General features: G+C 40.2%; 1 protein-coding gene across 4 annotated transcripts in view; it reads left to right on the forward strand.

Moving 5' to 3' along the window:
- The window catches only part of LOC106952348 (voltage-dependent T-type calcium channel subunit alpha-1I-like), a 71,484-nt gene that overhangs the window by 22,274 nt on the left and 35,532 nt on the right, over positions 1–13,678 (forward strand). For all 4 annotated transcript variants that reach the window (XM_015040399.1, XM_015040400.1, XM_015040401.1 and 1 more), the window contains exons 6-21: positions 678–829; positions 1,131–1,316; positions 1,991–2,108; positions 2,191–2,346; positions 2,486–2,576; positions 3,572–3,726; positions 4,349–5,050; positions 5,593–5,693; positions 6,871–6,994; positions 8,120–8,188; positions 9,890–10,068; positions 10,972–11,098; positions 11,394–11,519; positions 11,646–11,735; positions 11,885–12,077; positions 12,599–12,750. In XM_015040399.1, coding sequence (XP_014895885.1) covers positions 678–829; positions 1,131–1,316; positions 1,991–2,108; positions 2,191–2,346; positions 2,486–2,576; positions 3,572–3,726; positions 4,349–5,050; positions 5,593–5,693; positions 6,871–6,994; positions 8,120–8,188; positions 9,890–10,068; positions 10,972–11,098; positions 11,394–11,519; positions 11,646–11,735; positions 11,885–12,077; positions 12,599–12,750 — 2,721 coding nt within the window. The remainder of the gene's footprint in view (positions 1–677; positions 830–1,130; positions 1,317–1,990; positions 2,109–2,190; positions 2,347–2,485; positions 2,577–3,571; positions 3,727–4,348; positions 5,051–5,592; positions 5,694–6,870; positions 6,995–8,119; positions 8,189–9,889; positions 10,069–10,971; positions 11,099–11,393; positions 11,520–11,645; positions 11,736–11,884; positions 12,078–12,598; positions 12,751–13,678) is intronic.

Below are 13,678 nucleotides of genomic sequence, written 5' to 3' on the forward strand. Positions count from 1 at the left end.
TCAGTCACTCACGCATCAGAGGGTTAAAATGGATTTCCCACGACTTTTTCTCTGAACAAAGGATTTGTTCAATTTTTGGAGGTTTGTCAACAGATTCTCTCGCCTGAGTTGTCGATATCTTCAGCTGGTCCAGAGTTAAAATGGAGTAATTGACAGCTTTCCTGATTAATGATCTCTTTCCTCGGCCTGTCAGTTCAGTTGGACAGCCGTGTTTTGCTGGATGCACGACTGATTTGACAGTGCAGAGTGAGATGTTGAAAACCCTGCATATTATTTTACAACCCAACTCGGCTTTAATCTCCAAACTTACCTGCCTTCTGTCCTCGTTCTCTTTTGTGATCATGTCTCTTTACTAATGTCCTTTTCATAGAGTAGCTCTTTTAGTTTAAATTTCCAAAATAATACATTTGTGAAGTTTGTGATTGTAATGACAAAAAAACAAAAACAAAAAACATTTAATTCACAAAGTATGAAAGATTTTGTAAGGCACTGTAATTATCTCTCCCGTTTGGTGTATCTTTACATCTAATGCAACATGAAAAATAGCCCAGTCTCTTCATTCTTTACTTTTTCTTTTACTTCAACAGTTTTGATTCCAGCCTCCCTACTGACTTGTTATTTTTTGACTTTGTCTTTTTATGTTTTTGTGTCCCTGCGCTGTGTCTGTGTCCACCAAGCCTGAGGAACTGACCAATGTCCTGGAAATCTGTAACATTGTCTTCACCAGCATGTTTACCCTGGAGATGATCCTAAAGCTCACGGCTTTTGGCTTTTTTGAGTACTTGAGGAACCCATACAACATCTTCGATGGCATTATTGTCATCATCAGGTCGGTAATCCATCATAATAAAGGAAAAGTATTGGACAAACATGTAAAGTATGATGATGTTGCACGTCTGATGTGGATCTACATTCAAGTGATGGCTATCATTCCAGAAATTGCACATTTTTGCCTTATTCTGTTATGAAGTTGAGTTGAATGGAACAAATGTATAATTAAAACAAATGCAAATTAAAAAAAAAAAAATCAGATTTTCAGCATTTAATTACAATTTCACAGAGTTACCAGTTGTCTTTATTTCTCCGTGTCATTCTCTAATTGTGCACACTTTCTGCGACACAAACTCCAGTGTGTGTGAGATCATTGGTCAGGCAGATGGTGGTCTGTCAGTGCTGAGGACGTTCAGGCTGCTGAGGGTCATTAAGCTGGTGAGGTTCATGCCTGCACTGAGACGGCAGCTTGTGGTCCTGATGAAGACCATGGACAACGTGGCCACCTTCTGCATGCTGCTCATGCTCTTCATATTCATCTTCAGGTAATCTCATCACTTCTTTTTGGAATTTGACAAGGAAGAAAATCTACATTTTACCCATACAAGCTGTCAAACTAACATCAAAAGCACGTGTCTTCTATTCACAAATGAGTTGAAAGTTTTACTAGGCAGCATGTGTAACATTTGCTGTAGGTTTAACAGTTTGAGACTGAAAATGTTTTTTGTTGTTGTTTTTTTTTCATAATCACTGCAAACCATTAAATAAAAATATCTAAAGTGCTGTCCATCACTGGTTCAGTAAGCATTATTTTGATTTTAGTAGTCTCATCTTGAAATTGTTATAGGTGCTATCACATTTGTCAGAGTAGTTTAAACATCTGCTTCCCTTAGAACAGTTTAATTTGAATTTTTTTTGTTTTGTTTAGTTTTTAACAAAAAAAAACTGTTATTTTTTTGCGCATGGAATAATAACTTCAACTATGTTTTCTGAAGCAAGAACTAAATGGCACAATTGAAAATTAACTTTTCTTTTCTCAAAGCCACACAAATTTATCCTTTCATCCTCATATATAGATATAAATCCACTCAAGCTGATACTTGGGAAAATGTCTGCTTGCACCAGCATGCTTGCTGTAGTCACCGATAAGCTTCCTTTAACAAACATCGTATTTTGTGCATATTCAGTTGCACATAAAAACAATCTTGTTTTGCTGCAGTATCTTGGGGATGCACATATTTGGCTGTAAGTTCAGTTTGAAGACGGAGGCAGGAGATACGGTTCCCGACAGGAAGAACTTTGACTCCTTGCTTTGGGCTATCGTCACTGTGTTTCAGGTACAAGTGGTTTAAACTCACAAATTCACACCGAGCAAACAAAAGGCCTAAATGCTTTTCACTATGCTTGCGTCTGCTTTAGATTCTAACTCAGGAGGACTGGAACATGGTTCTCTACAACGGCATGGCGTCCACCTCCCCCTGCGCTGCTCTTTACTTCGTCGCCCTCATGACATTTGGAAACTACGTGCTCTTCAATTTACTCGTCGCCATCTTGGTCGAAGGTTTTCAGGCAGAGGTAATCATAGAGTCAAACCATTGCATTAAACACAATACGACAAAAAGAAATAAGATGTTGTGCTTTTGAAACTGCATGTTTTGTGTTCTTCTAAAAGTCTCCACTTTTGCGTGTTTTTTTTCTCTTCTTCCTCCAACAGGGCGACGCAAATCGCTCCTATTCGGATGACGACAGGTCCTCCTGTAATTTTGACGAAAGTGATAAGCAAAAAGACTCCCTTCACCTCTCAGGTGCAATGTCTCTGACTATTTAGCAGAGTTTTTTTTTTTTTTTTTTCACTGCTGTTACAACTAGAAACTATATTGTAAGAACGTCACAGTGAAAAACACCTCGTCATATTTAATGTGTCAGAATTTGGTCCTTTTTCATACTTTAATCTGTACAGTAGTTCTTCTGAAACTTCAACATCTTCCTAAAATAAACATAGATTTTTATTAAATCTATTTATTTACTTGTTTAATTAATTTCTAATTAATTATATCGTTATTATAAGGGTGTACTGTCACAGCGGTGCGTGCTGTGAAACGTGCAGGTTGTAACCTGTGGCATAAAATCCGTACAGTTTTCACAAGAAAAGCTTGCTAAGCACCTTCCCCAGACTAAAGATGTAGGCTTAATAAACTTTATGGCTTGCAAACTCCATTTCTGTTCTAGCATTCTCTCTGCATATCCCTTCATAGTTGCTGAAAAGGCAGGAATGAACCAGCGATGGACTGCAGTGCGGAGCGGCATTTAGCAGCACATTAGGGAGCCGTCTGATGGTGTCTGATCACCGTTCCCCGGAGTTCAAGTGTACCTTTTTAAATGTCACTGTTGGTGGAAGAAAAGCACATTTGAATTGTTTTTTAAAGACCAATTTCTCCCAAAGACACGTTCAGGAATGGATAAACCACTGGCAGATATCTCTTTGTTTCACTGTTATGAGTTTCTTTCTGCCTTCTGAGAGACAATTTATTGTGAATTAAATCCTCCTCTGCCCCTTGGAGGTGGCTGTAACATTGTTTTGGGACATTTATTGTGTACAGTGATGCGGAGGCCTCTGCTTTCATAGCAGCAGCAGACAAAGCATAAACAAAGAAAGGCAAGGGGTGTATTTAATGCTCCTCCTTTCTCCTTTTGGCAGTTTCTTTCCACTCATCTGTCTTATTTTTCGCTTTACCTCCACTTAACACTCCTGTTGATTTCCTTTGTTTGCCTCCTGCACTTTTCCTCCTGTCTTCTGCAGACCCAAAGATCTGTACCCTGACCCCTAATGGACACCTGGACATGTCATTGTTGCCTGCTGGTCTGTTTCCAGGAGAGAAGTTGACCTTTGCACTCGGCTCCAGAAAGAACAGTGTTATTTCTCTGGGCAGAGCTGACCTGGAGAGGAGGGCTGCGGTAAGTGGAAAAGGTTGTAAACGTAACCTTTAACCACATTAGCTCCTGGCTGAATAACAGTATATGTGCTATGTAGAATAGTTAGCTCTCGAGACTCTCGGCCTCGTTTATCAAACCGGCACAGATTTGGGTAAAAAATGACTACAGGGGAAGTTCCAAATATGGTTCATGAAACTGTGTGTGCTGGCCAGTTGCAGTGTATGATCAATGGTGTTGATGTAGTAGCTGGAAACAATCAACCAGTAATGCAACATTCTTGTTTATTTTCAACATGGATGAACAAAAGAGTGAAATAAAAACAAATCTACATTTTTCTCAGATTTTAAAGAGACAGAAGATTTTTAACAAGTTTAAAGAAGCTTCTAAAACTCAAACCAAATCTCTCTTTGAAAATATGCAATTCTATCTATCTGTCCATCCATCCATCCATCCATCCATCCATCCATCCATTCATACATCCATCCATCCATCCATCCATCCATCCATCCATCAATCCATCCATCCATCCATCCATCCATCCATCTGTCTGATCAGTGTTTATTTTTGATAAACAGAGGCCAGTGAGAGGATTTTTTTTTTAAATTGTACTCTTAGAAATTCATAATAGATTTTCCTTTATCAGTATCCAGGTCGAGGTTACCACAACTGGGGCCGTCCGCTGCCTCCCCAGCCTCACCCCCTGTGGGCCCGTCGCTCCAGCTGGAGCAGCCTTGGGGGCCGACCCTGCTCCTCCTCGTCTCCCTCTGCCAGCCCGGCCTTCACGCCGACGTCCGCAAGGCCCTTTTACGGCTACGGTCTCGGGGGTCTCAGAGGCGTGGTAGGGGGAAGCCTCCGTATCCGCGGCCCTCGCGCCTCCTCATCTCCCCACCATCACCATCACATCCAACCAGATGAAGAGGAGTCCCTCCTCTCTCCGCCTGCTGCCGCTCCTCATTGTCTTCAGCTGCCGCATCCGAAGCTCCACGACTATTTTGCACCTCGTCGGGACCGCAGAGCTCTCTCCCTGGAGCTCCCCCACATGCTCCAGTCTCCGGCTGGGAACCCACAGCAACATCATGCTCTCCCTCCCGTGAAACTCCATGCTCACCACAGGAAGAAGAGCCTCTCTGGAGGGCTTGTGATCAGCACTGGTGGGGACTTGGAGGGAATCCACCAGGACTGCAACGGGAAGACGCCGCTGTCGCATCTGCTCCTCCCGCCCTCAAGGCGGCAGCCGGAGCAGACCGGAGGGGTGAACCTCCAGAGCCACCTGATGACGGATGTCTTCCCCCAGGTCAACACACGCAGCAAGGACAGGGAGGACCTGGACGACGACATCGAATATGTGAGTTACTGTTTGTTTGCGTGGAAAGGCGAAAGAGCCTAAATGTTTGTTTCGTTTATGAAAAGTGATATTCAGCTGTACCTCCACACAGACAGACAGCAGCTTAGAGGGAATGAGTAGTATCTGCTTCTAGGACTTGAAGCAAGTAGTCTGTTAACTCCGAAGTTAAAGAACTGGATTTCGAAAACAATGTGATCGTTTAGTCGACTGTGTCTGATTTTTCTCAACTTTCCATGTGAATTCGCTCACAGTCGATCATCACTCATTGGAGTTTTATTTATTTTTTTTTTTCTCCATTTGTAGGCAAGTAGGTGTATGAGCAAAACAAGGTTAATTGAGAAGGATTATTTAGAAAGCATCAGAGAAGAACTGTGCAGATGGTAACGTTGAAAGATGTCCAAGTTGTTGCCACATAAATGTTTCACTTGCGTGAATAATTTTGAAAAAATGCAGCCTAAACGGGCTCTTTCTATGAAGCTTTGCGTTTTCGTAGCCGTGTGTTTGTGTGTACCTTTGTGAGCTCTGATCTGTGTTTGTTGCAGAGCTTATGCTTCCGAATCCAGAAGATGTTGGAGGCATACAGACCAGACTGGTGTGAGACGAGAGAAGACTGGTCCATCTTTCTCTTCTCCCCGCAGAACAAGTGAGTTAATTCTGTCTTTCCGCTTTAGGATTTATGGATAGTGACAGACTTATTGCTCAGTAGTGAGTTTGTTCACAGGTTTCACTCCTAATGCCCTTAACTTTAGAAATAGTAAAAAAAATTGATACCTTTTCAGAAAACAAAGGAATATTTTAGATAAACAGCTTGTGGTGTCATTTTCTGAAAAATGAGATGGTATAGTTCAAGCAAAAAGTTGCTACATTTAGCTTAACTAATAACATATTTTTTTCTCCCAGAGTGCCTGCGGCGCCCCCTTTGCAATGCCACCCTGAGCAGTGAACCATAAGGCCCCAATAAAAAGTCACCAGTCAACAAAAATGGATGATCTACCTTTAGTATTTAGATCAAGTTGATTTGGAAATGTTTCACCTTCAAATCGCTCTAAATTTTTGCAAAATGTTTCTATATTTTGGAATGTTATTATTAGTAAGAAATATAATCTAAAACGATCACATTTCTCTCCCACTGTTGTTGTTTTTGATTGAGAATAAACATGCCGAAAGAACAGATGAAACTAAATAATTGTCTTATCCAGTTTTTACCAACAGCAGACTGGACGCAAGACGCGTCATTGCTAAAATCTGCATTCATGTCATTATCCTGAGAAGGGTTTAATATTTTTATTTAAAAAAAAAAAAAAAACATTGAAAACTCTCCATGTTTATTTACAATAAATATATATTTTCCTCGTTTTTATATTCCTGTCATCTGTTCTGATAAGCACTTCAGTGAAAATATTTAATTGCTTTTTGGCAGTGTGCGCTGTCACATGCTCCCTTTTCATGTGAAAGCAGATTCACTGTTCATACTGAACGTCCCATTTCCTTCTGCCGTCAGCCCCTCCCCCCCCCTTTTCTCTGTGCGTTTCTCTCAGATCCCTCGACTCCGTTCTCCCTCTGTACTCAGGGTTCCTGGGATTCTGGGAGTGCCGCTAAAAGTAATTTGCTTTGAATTAGAAGCTACGTAAACAGGGCCTGAATGAGACTATTTACTCACTGAGATGTGAAGAAGCTACCATGCAGTCATGGGAGCCTGTTCCAGTTTGATTGGATGGAAGTTGCAGATGAGCTCAGGCGCAGTGTTAGGGCAATAACTGTCTGTGATGCATTTTTGTTAAAAAAAAAAAAGCATTCTGCGTCTTGTTTTCTCCCGTCAGGTTCAGACAGATGTGCCAGTCCATCATCGCCCATAAGCTGTTTGACTATGTTGTGTTGGCCTTCATCTTCTCCAACTGCATCACAGTGGCTCTTGAGAGGCCAAAGATCCTTCAAGGCAGCTTGGTAAATCCATGTGAAATGTGTGTCAATGCAGTTTTTCCATGTTAAAACAGTCGTACCCTTTGAACAACTTTTTGCTTTTCAAATCACTAGAAAACAGCCAACTTAAGAGTTTTGGTATTTTTTTCATATAATTTTGTTAGAACAACACAAAGGAGTGAAATGTAAAATGAAGGTTTTCTTACAAAAAAGAAAAAAAAATAAATAAATCTGTAAAGAGTGGCATACATGTACTTTAGTCAGATGCCCGTCAATAAAATGCAGTACCGTTACCTGCTTTCAGAAGACCTGATTGGTAATAAGAAATATATCCATTGTGTCCAATTTAATCTTATCACAAATCCAGCTAACCTGTGGAGGCCTCAGAGGAAAATCAGTGAACAAACAGCTTCATGAAGACTATTGAGGCAGGTAAAAGATTAAGTTTCCCAGAAGTAGGACCTTCTGGAAAGATCTTTACTTTCCAGAAAAAAAGTAGGATGAAACAAAAGGTTTAGATATACTTTAATACAGCTGCACACCTGCCCTTATTCCACCTAAGCAGCCAAGAGAGAAACTCTGGAGGATTTCTAAACATCTAGAGCTCAGATGGGAGAATCTGTTTTAAGAAGAGGATTTTTTTTCTCATGCACTCCTCAAATCTAGTTTTGGTGGAAGAGTGGATAGAAAGAGAGCCATTATTGTGAAGGCCATGAGGACATATGGCATAAACAGAGCCGGAGCTGTTTTGCAAAGAGAGAATTGCCAAAATTTTCAGTGTGTTAATATGCAAATCCGGCAGACACAAAGCCCAGAAGACTTGTGTAAAAGCTGCATTCAAACAGAAAGATTATTCTGAAAACTGCTCAGTGAACACTCTGACGATTTTTCTTTCTTCCGGTGTTACATATTTTGCAATGGGTATAAACGACCAATAGAGGATGTGAATACTTTTGCAAGGAGCTCTGTGTGTTAAGTTGAGGCTGCTTGTAAATGCTCCTGTTTTTTACCTTGTAGCAGCGTCTTCTGATGACATGTTGAATGTTATCCTCTAATAGGTGCTGCAAAGACACTTCAAAACTCCTGATTGGCCCATTTGGTGCTTCTGACACTTGACTCTCTTTACTTCTCTCTTTTCTGCTCATACAGGAAAGAGTCTTTCTCACCATTTCCAACTACATCTTTACTGCCATCTTTGTGGGCGAGATGACTCTCAAGGTAACATTTTACAACCTGTCTCTCTTTACTGCCAGTGCAGGCTCCAAAGAGATGTCTTCTTTGTTTGCCTGTTTCAATTGACTTGCCTTCAGTTCTCACACAGAACATACTGTTTCCTTCTGTTTTTTTTTTTTTTTTTTCTTTTGCAGCCACTTCCCAGGTTCTTCTGGGGAAAAAGAAATCAGTTATGCAATGACATTAATTAGTGGCTGATCTACTGCTATACATATTCCCCTACTTCCTGCATTTCTCTCTTCCTTTTCTCTCCACTTCTATGGTTTAACTTCTCTGGGGTCTGAGCAGTCATTTTTGTAATTCTCAATCTGTTTGTTTCTCTCTCTTTTCTTTCATTCCTCTCCCTCACTCTTTCGTTCCCATCCTCTGTTTTCTTTGAAAAAGTGTCTGGCATAAGTGGGCCATCAATTATGTACTCCCGCAATCAATTATTAACCAATCTGAGCCCGTCAAGGAGCCGCAGACTTGTCAGCCCCCTGGCCAAGCGGTACATGTCTCCCTTTGAGCCTGTGTGTACCTCCAAAACGTGTGTCGATGCACTTGTTTGTGTAACATCAATCTCTCCATAGGATTCTATCATCTGTTTGAATGCTGCATACAAGATGGAGCCAAAAAAAAAAAAGAAAAAAGAAGAGAGGAGGGGGAGGAAACAAAAATACAAAGCAGTAGGAGAAATGGTCAGCAATCTGATGCATCTTCAGGCAAAAATATTGGAGTTACAAAAAATATGTTTGATGTATAATGCAATTTTTTTTTGTATGGTTTCTGCAGACCATACAAATCAAAAGAGATGTAGTGCTTATGCAAAAGTATCGAGCCACTCCTCATTCCTTTATATGTGGCTTCTGAGAATTCAGAGTTTCTTGTATAGTCCTATCAGAACAAGTTTGCTCTGAAGTTCTTTATCTGGACTGGTACTCTCCAATTTCAGAGGAATGTTTGTTTCTATGTTTGTTTGTAACATTCAAACATAAGAAAAAAAAAATCTTTTTAAACTCAGTCGAAACTACAAACACTAAGACATCGCTATTTATTCAGTTCACTTTTTTTTTTAGGATTTCAATCAGTTAAGACTTTTGGCATTCGGACCTTGGATGTTTCCCACGGACTGATCTTTCAATCGTGTTGATGTTTGCACAGAACCCTTTCATGATCTCTCAAAGCTTTGCTGAACACTTGGCAAACAGCTTCAAATGTCAGTGGCGGATTTTTTGCGTCAGCAGAAACGATGCTCCCACTCAGCATCCATCTGCGTGCATCTAAACTGTAATGTTTGCTCAACATCTGTGCGTCGGTCTCATCTCATGTTGCACAGAAGGCAAAGATAAAAGCTTTAGCTTTGGGGTCTCATTCAGCTGTGAACCTTGTTTTCGAGATCAGCGATGGCGACAGTCATTATTACTTGCAGGTGCCAGATGTTTGCTGCTTTCTACCACGTTTTCCAGGACCGTTTCTGTAGAATGCATATCTACAGCATGTGGCAGACTAAATCTGCTTCTCTACATGTGGAGAACTTGTCCTGCATTCACTGCTCCTCTCACTATTGTGGAATCAATGTCTTTTTTTTTTCCTGTTCCTGCTATTCAGTCTGAAGCAGACAATCTACCACTTTCCATTTGTGTTCAAGCTGCCTCAATATACCAAGTACATGTTCTCATCATATTGCTTTGCCACCTTTCTGTTCAGGTGGTTTCCATGGGACTGTATATGGGCGAACAGGCTTATCTGCGGAGCAGCTGGAACGTTCTGGATGGATTCCTGGTTTTCGTGTCGTTGATTGATATTGTTGTGTCCATGGCGGGAGGGGCGAAAATCTTGGGCGTGCTCAGAGTACTGAGATTGCTCCGAACGTTGCGTCCGCTCAGGTATGCATTAAGTCCTGGGACATAATTAAATGCATTGTGTATTTTTAGAACGGATTAAAACATTGTGCTCGTCTTAAAGCTGCAGTAACGCTTACGAAAAATATGTTTTTATGTCATTATGGCATAATGACAGTATGATATGAGACAGATAATTTGTGAAAAAATGGAGAAGCACTGATTGGCGTACATGGGGGGTGACTGGCAGTGCTAAGACCTTCCTCCTAGCTCTGATTGGTTGGTTCTGACCAAGCACTGTATTTCTGTAGGTGGCAGTAGGACCACAATATGAAAGGAGAGAAACTTGATTTTTTTTATTTTTTATTTCACAGCTCATCTGTCTGATATTATTCTGTCACAATAGCAACATTTTTTACATACTGCAGCTTTAAGGTAGATCTACTGTGTATTTTGGTGTGTGTTTCAATTGACTGAAATAGGCAATTTGCCAAAATGTTCAGTTTCATGGTGATTCACTAAAAGGAGCAATGCAACATGGTTCACCTAAGCAAAGGTAATCTGCTTTATTAGACTTGAAAAAATATTTAACCAACTGATTAACAATTAAATATACACAAAAACTGATGATTGAACACAATCATGTTTTTCTACAAGTTCCAATACCCGTTTCCTGAGACGTATCTAATAACATCTGACTACACATCAATATCTGATTGACAACAAAGAGTTACAAACATACATATAATCAGTTAAATCAACTGTTGAGTCATACAGCATGTGCATCTAAAATCTCTGTTTGTGTCCATCTACGTGGCACTGATGTGAAATCTGATTCCACCATGTAGTTATTTTTCAGTTCATTGGTGCAAATACAGTAATAGTTGTACAAAACATACATGCATTATTATGTCATATTAAATAAATATTACTGTAATACCTCTTTAGAGTGATAAGCAGAGCTCCAGGACTGAAGCTGGTGGTGGAGACGCTCATCACTTCCCTCAAGCCTATCGGCAACATCGTCCTCATCTGTTGTGCATTCTTTATCATCTTTGGTATCCTTGGCGTACAGGTAGGCAGCCGGGTCTTCTACTCAGACCTCTGTGTTGTTTAAGATCAAGCAGTTTATGTCACTGCAGGGTTAATATTTCATTGTGAAGCGGCTTTAATCCCCAAGTATTTTTCTCTCTAGAAATCGCTAACTGTCTTCCTTCTTTTCTACATCACTTTTTGCTGTTGAGTTTCTCAGCCAGCTCATTATTTTATCTCATTAGAGTGACACCCAATGGCTTTTTTTTTTTTTTTTTCTGGAATACGTAATGAGATGGCATCAAAAGGCTTTTTTCATATATATTTTTGTCTTGCAGCTTTTTAAAGGCAAATTTTTCTACTGTCTCGGCCCTGATGTCAAAAACATCACCAACAAGTCAGATTGTCTTGACAAAAAGTACAAGTGGGTCCACCATAAGTACAACTTTGATAATTTAGGACAGGTGGGTGACATATGTATTATTATTATTATTATTATTATTTTACAGCCGGAATTAATAATCAATGAATTAAAAACTGTAAAAAAAAAAAAAAAAAGAATAATAATCTCCATTAACTTTTTATCCAAGGCTCTGATGTCACTGTTCGTACTTGCCTCCAAAGACGGCTGGGTAAATATCATGTACCATGGCCTGGATGCAGTGGGTGTTGACCAACAGGTATTTTCATGTTAACAAGTTTTTATGTAAAATAAAAAAAAATAAAATAAATAAAAATCAGCCTCTTTTCTGATTACTATTATGTCTTCCTTTTTTGTTCCCATCCAATCTTCCTCCATTAAATCATTCCACCACTCCGACTGCTGCAGCCGATAACCAACAACAACCCATGGATGCTCCTGTACTTCATCTCCTTCCTCCTCATCGTCAGCTTCTTCGTCCTCAACATGTTTGTTGGCGTGGTGGTGGAAAACTTCCACAAGTGTCGCCAGCATCAGGAAGTGGAGGAGGCCAAGAGACGCGAGGAGAAGCGACAACGGCGGATGGAAAAAAAGAGGAGGAGTAAGTGAGATGACTGAGTGGAATAAGCAATCACGACAGATGGTGACGACTGATAAATCAGAGGTTAAACGGTTGGAGAGCATTGAACAGAAGTGGTTTTGTATTGGCAAAATGTAATTTCCTTTGCCTTGCAAAAATTGTTTTTCTTCTTCTTCTTGAACTTTTCCACATTTTATCAAATGACAGTTTGACTTGATTGCATTTTAATGGGATTTTATTTGATTAACAAACAATAGCAAACTTACTGGTCAGATCTGTTCCTATCAAAGCAGCACACATACTAAATAAAATGATCCATGTGCTGCTTTGTTTGGACTGTGACATGAAATCCCAATGAAATATATGACATTTTGTTAAAGCATCAGGAGAATTATTGTTTTTTTTTTTTTTTTGTCTGCTCATTTCATAGTTGGTGAAAATATTGATCCACTCATTACTTTTGAACATTAACGTTCCACTAACAACAAGCAATTAAATTACCTTTATATTGTTGATATCTTGTTTTTTTTTTCCCCTAACAGAAGCTCAGAAGCTGCCTTACTACGCCAGCTACGGCAACATGCGCTTGATGATCCACACGCTCTGCACCAACCACTACCTGGACCTCATCATCACCTTCATCATCTGTATAAATGTCATCACGATGTCGTTAGAGCACTACAACCAACCTCACGTAAGAAGAATTGCTTCCTTGGTCTTTGTAGGGTCTAAAAGCTTCACGTCCAGTTAGTGTGAAAGCAAAGTTTCACTAGAAAAATGTAGGTTACGTGATTGTTTTTGATTTATCTAACTCTGCTTTGTCATTTTATGACATTTTCCTTACGTAAGAGCACATCTTCTCACCTCCAAATGGGTCCAATTTTGCCGCCTGCAAGCCACCCGTCTTGCAACCACAAGCCGACTGAGGTCAGGTTTCTCTGCAGCTAGTGGTGCTGACACAAAAGCTCTGATTCAACGTGGCTGTTGTCAGAGTAGTGCATCTGTCCCTTCACACACAACAAATGCAGGTTAATACCTGGTAGCGGTTTTCGCGCTAAAGAGAAAGGAGATTATCTCGAGATAAGACACCCGTTTGACCTTTGAAAATGGCGCAGGGTTTCTCAAATGGACTGAGCATTAGATAAATATCACAGGTCTCACCTGTGTTTGTCAGTTGTTGGTCCTGACATTTGGCAGCCTCCCATTTGTCAGGAGACGCCTGTGTTTGTGTGAAAGGAGGAAAGAGCCAAACAAAGATTACAGGAGGACATAACTGTGGACCAGCTTTTAAATAATTACAACATGCTTGGCTCGTTAACGCTTGAAACTCACCTTGACTTGAATGTACGTTGGAGGACATAGTGTATTAGTGTATGTAATATCATAAAAAGGGGGAATCTTCTGAGGTGACCTCAGGCTTTTTTCTGATTTCAGTCCAGAAATAACTGGAACAATTCCAGCTTACGGTTGTTGCTGGGTCTTCTAACATGGGTCCTCTTTTCTGTTTCCCACATACATTTACACACTTCATGGCTCTCTCACTGTCTTTTTTTTTTTTTTTTTTTTTTTTTTAGCCCCGGGCCCTTGCCCTCAAAAACTCAACCTTTTTTTTTCCCCCCCCA

The sequence above is a fragment of the Poecilia latipinna genome, unplaced genomic scaffold (assembly GCF_001443285.1).
Source record: "Poecilia latipinna isolate Pla-1442-1.1 unplaced genomic scaffold, P_latipinna-1.0 Scaffold509, whole genome shotgun sequence".
Classification (NCBI taxonomy): domain Eukaryota; kingdom Metazoa; phylum Chordata; class Actinopteri; order Cyprinodontiformes; family Poeciliidae; genus Poecilia; species Poecilia latipinna.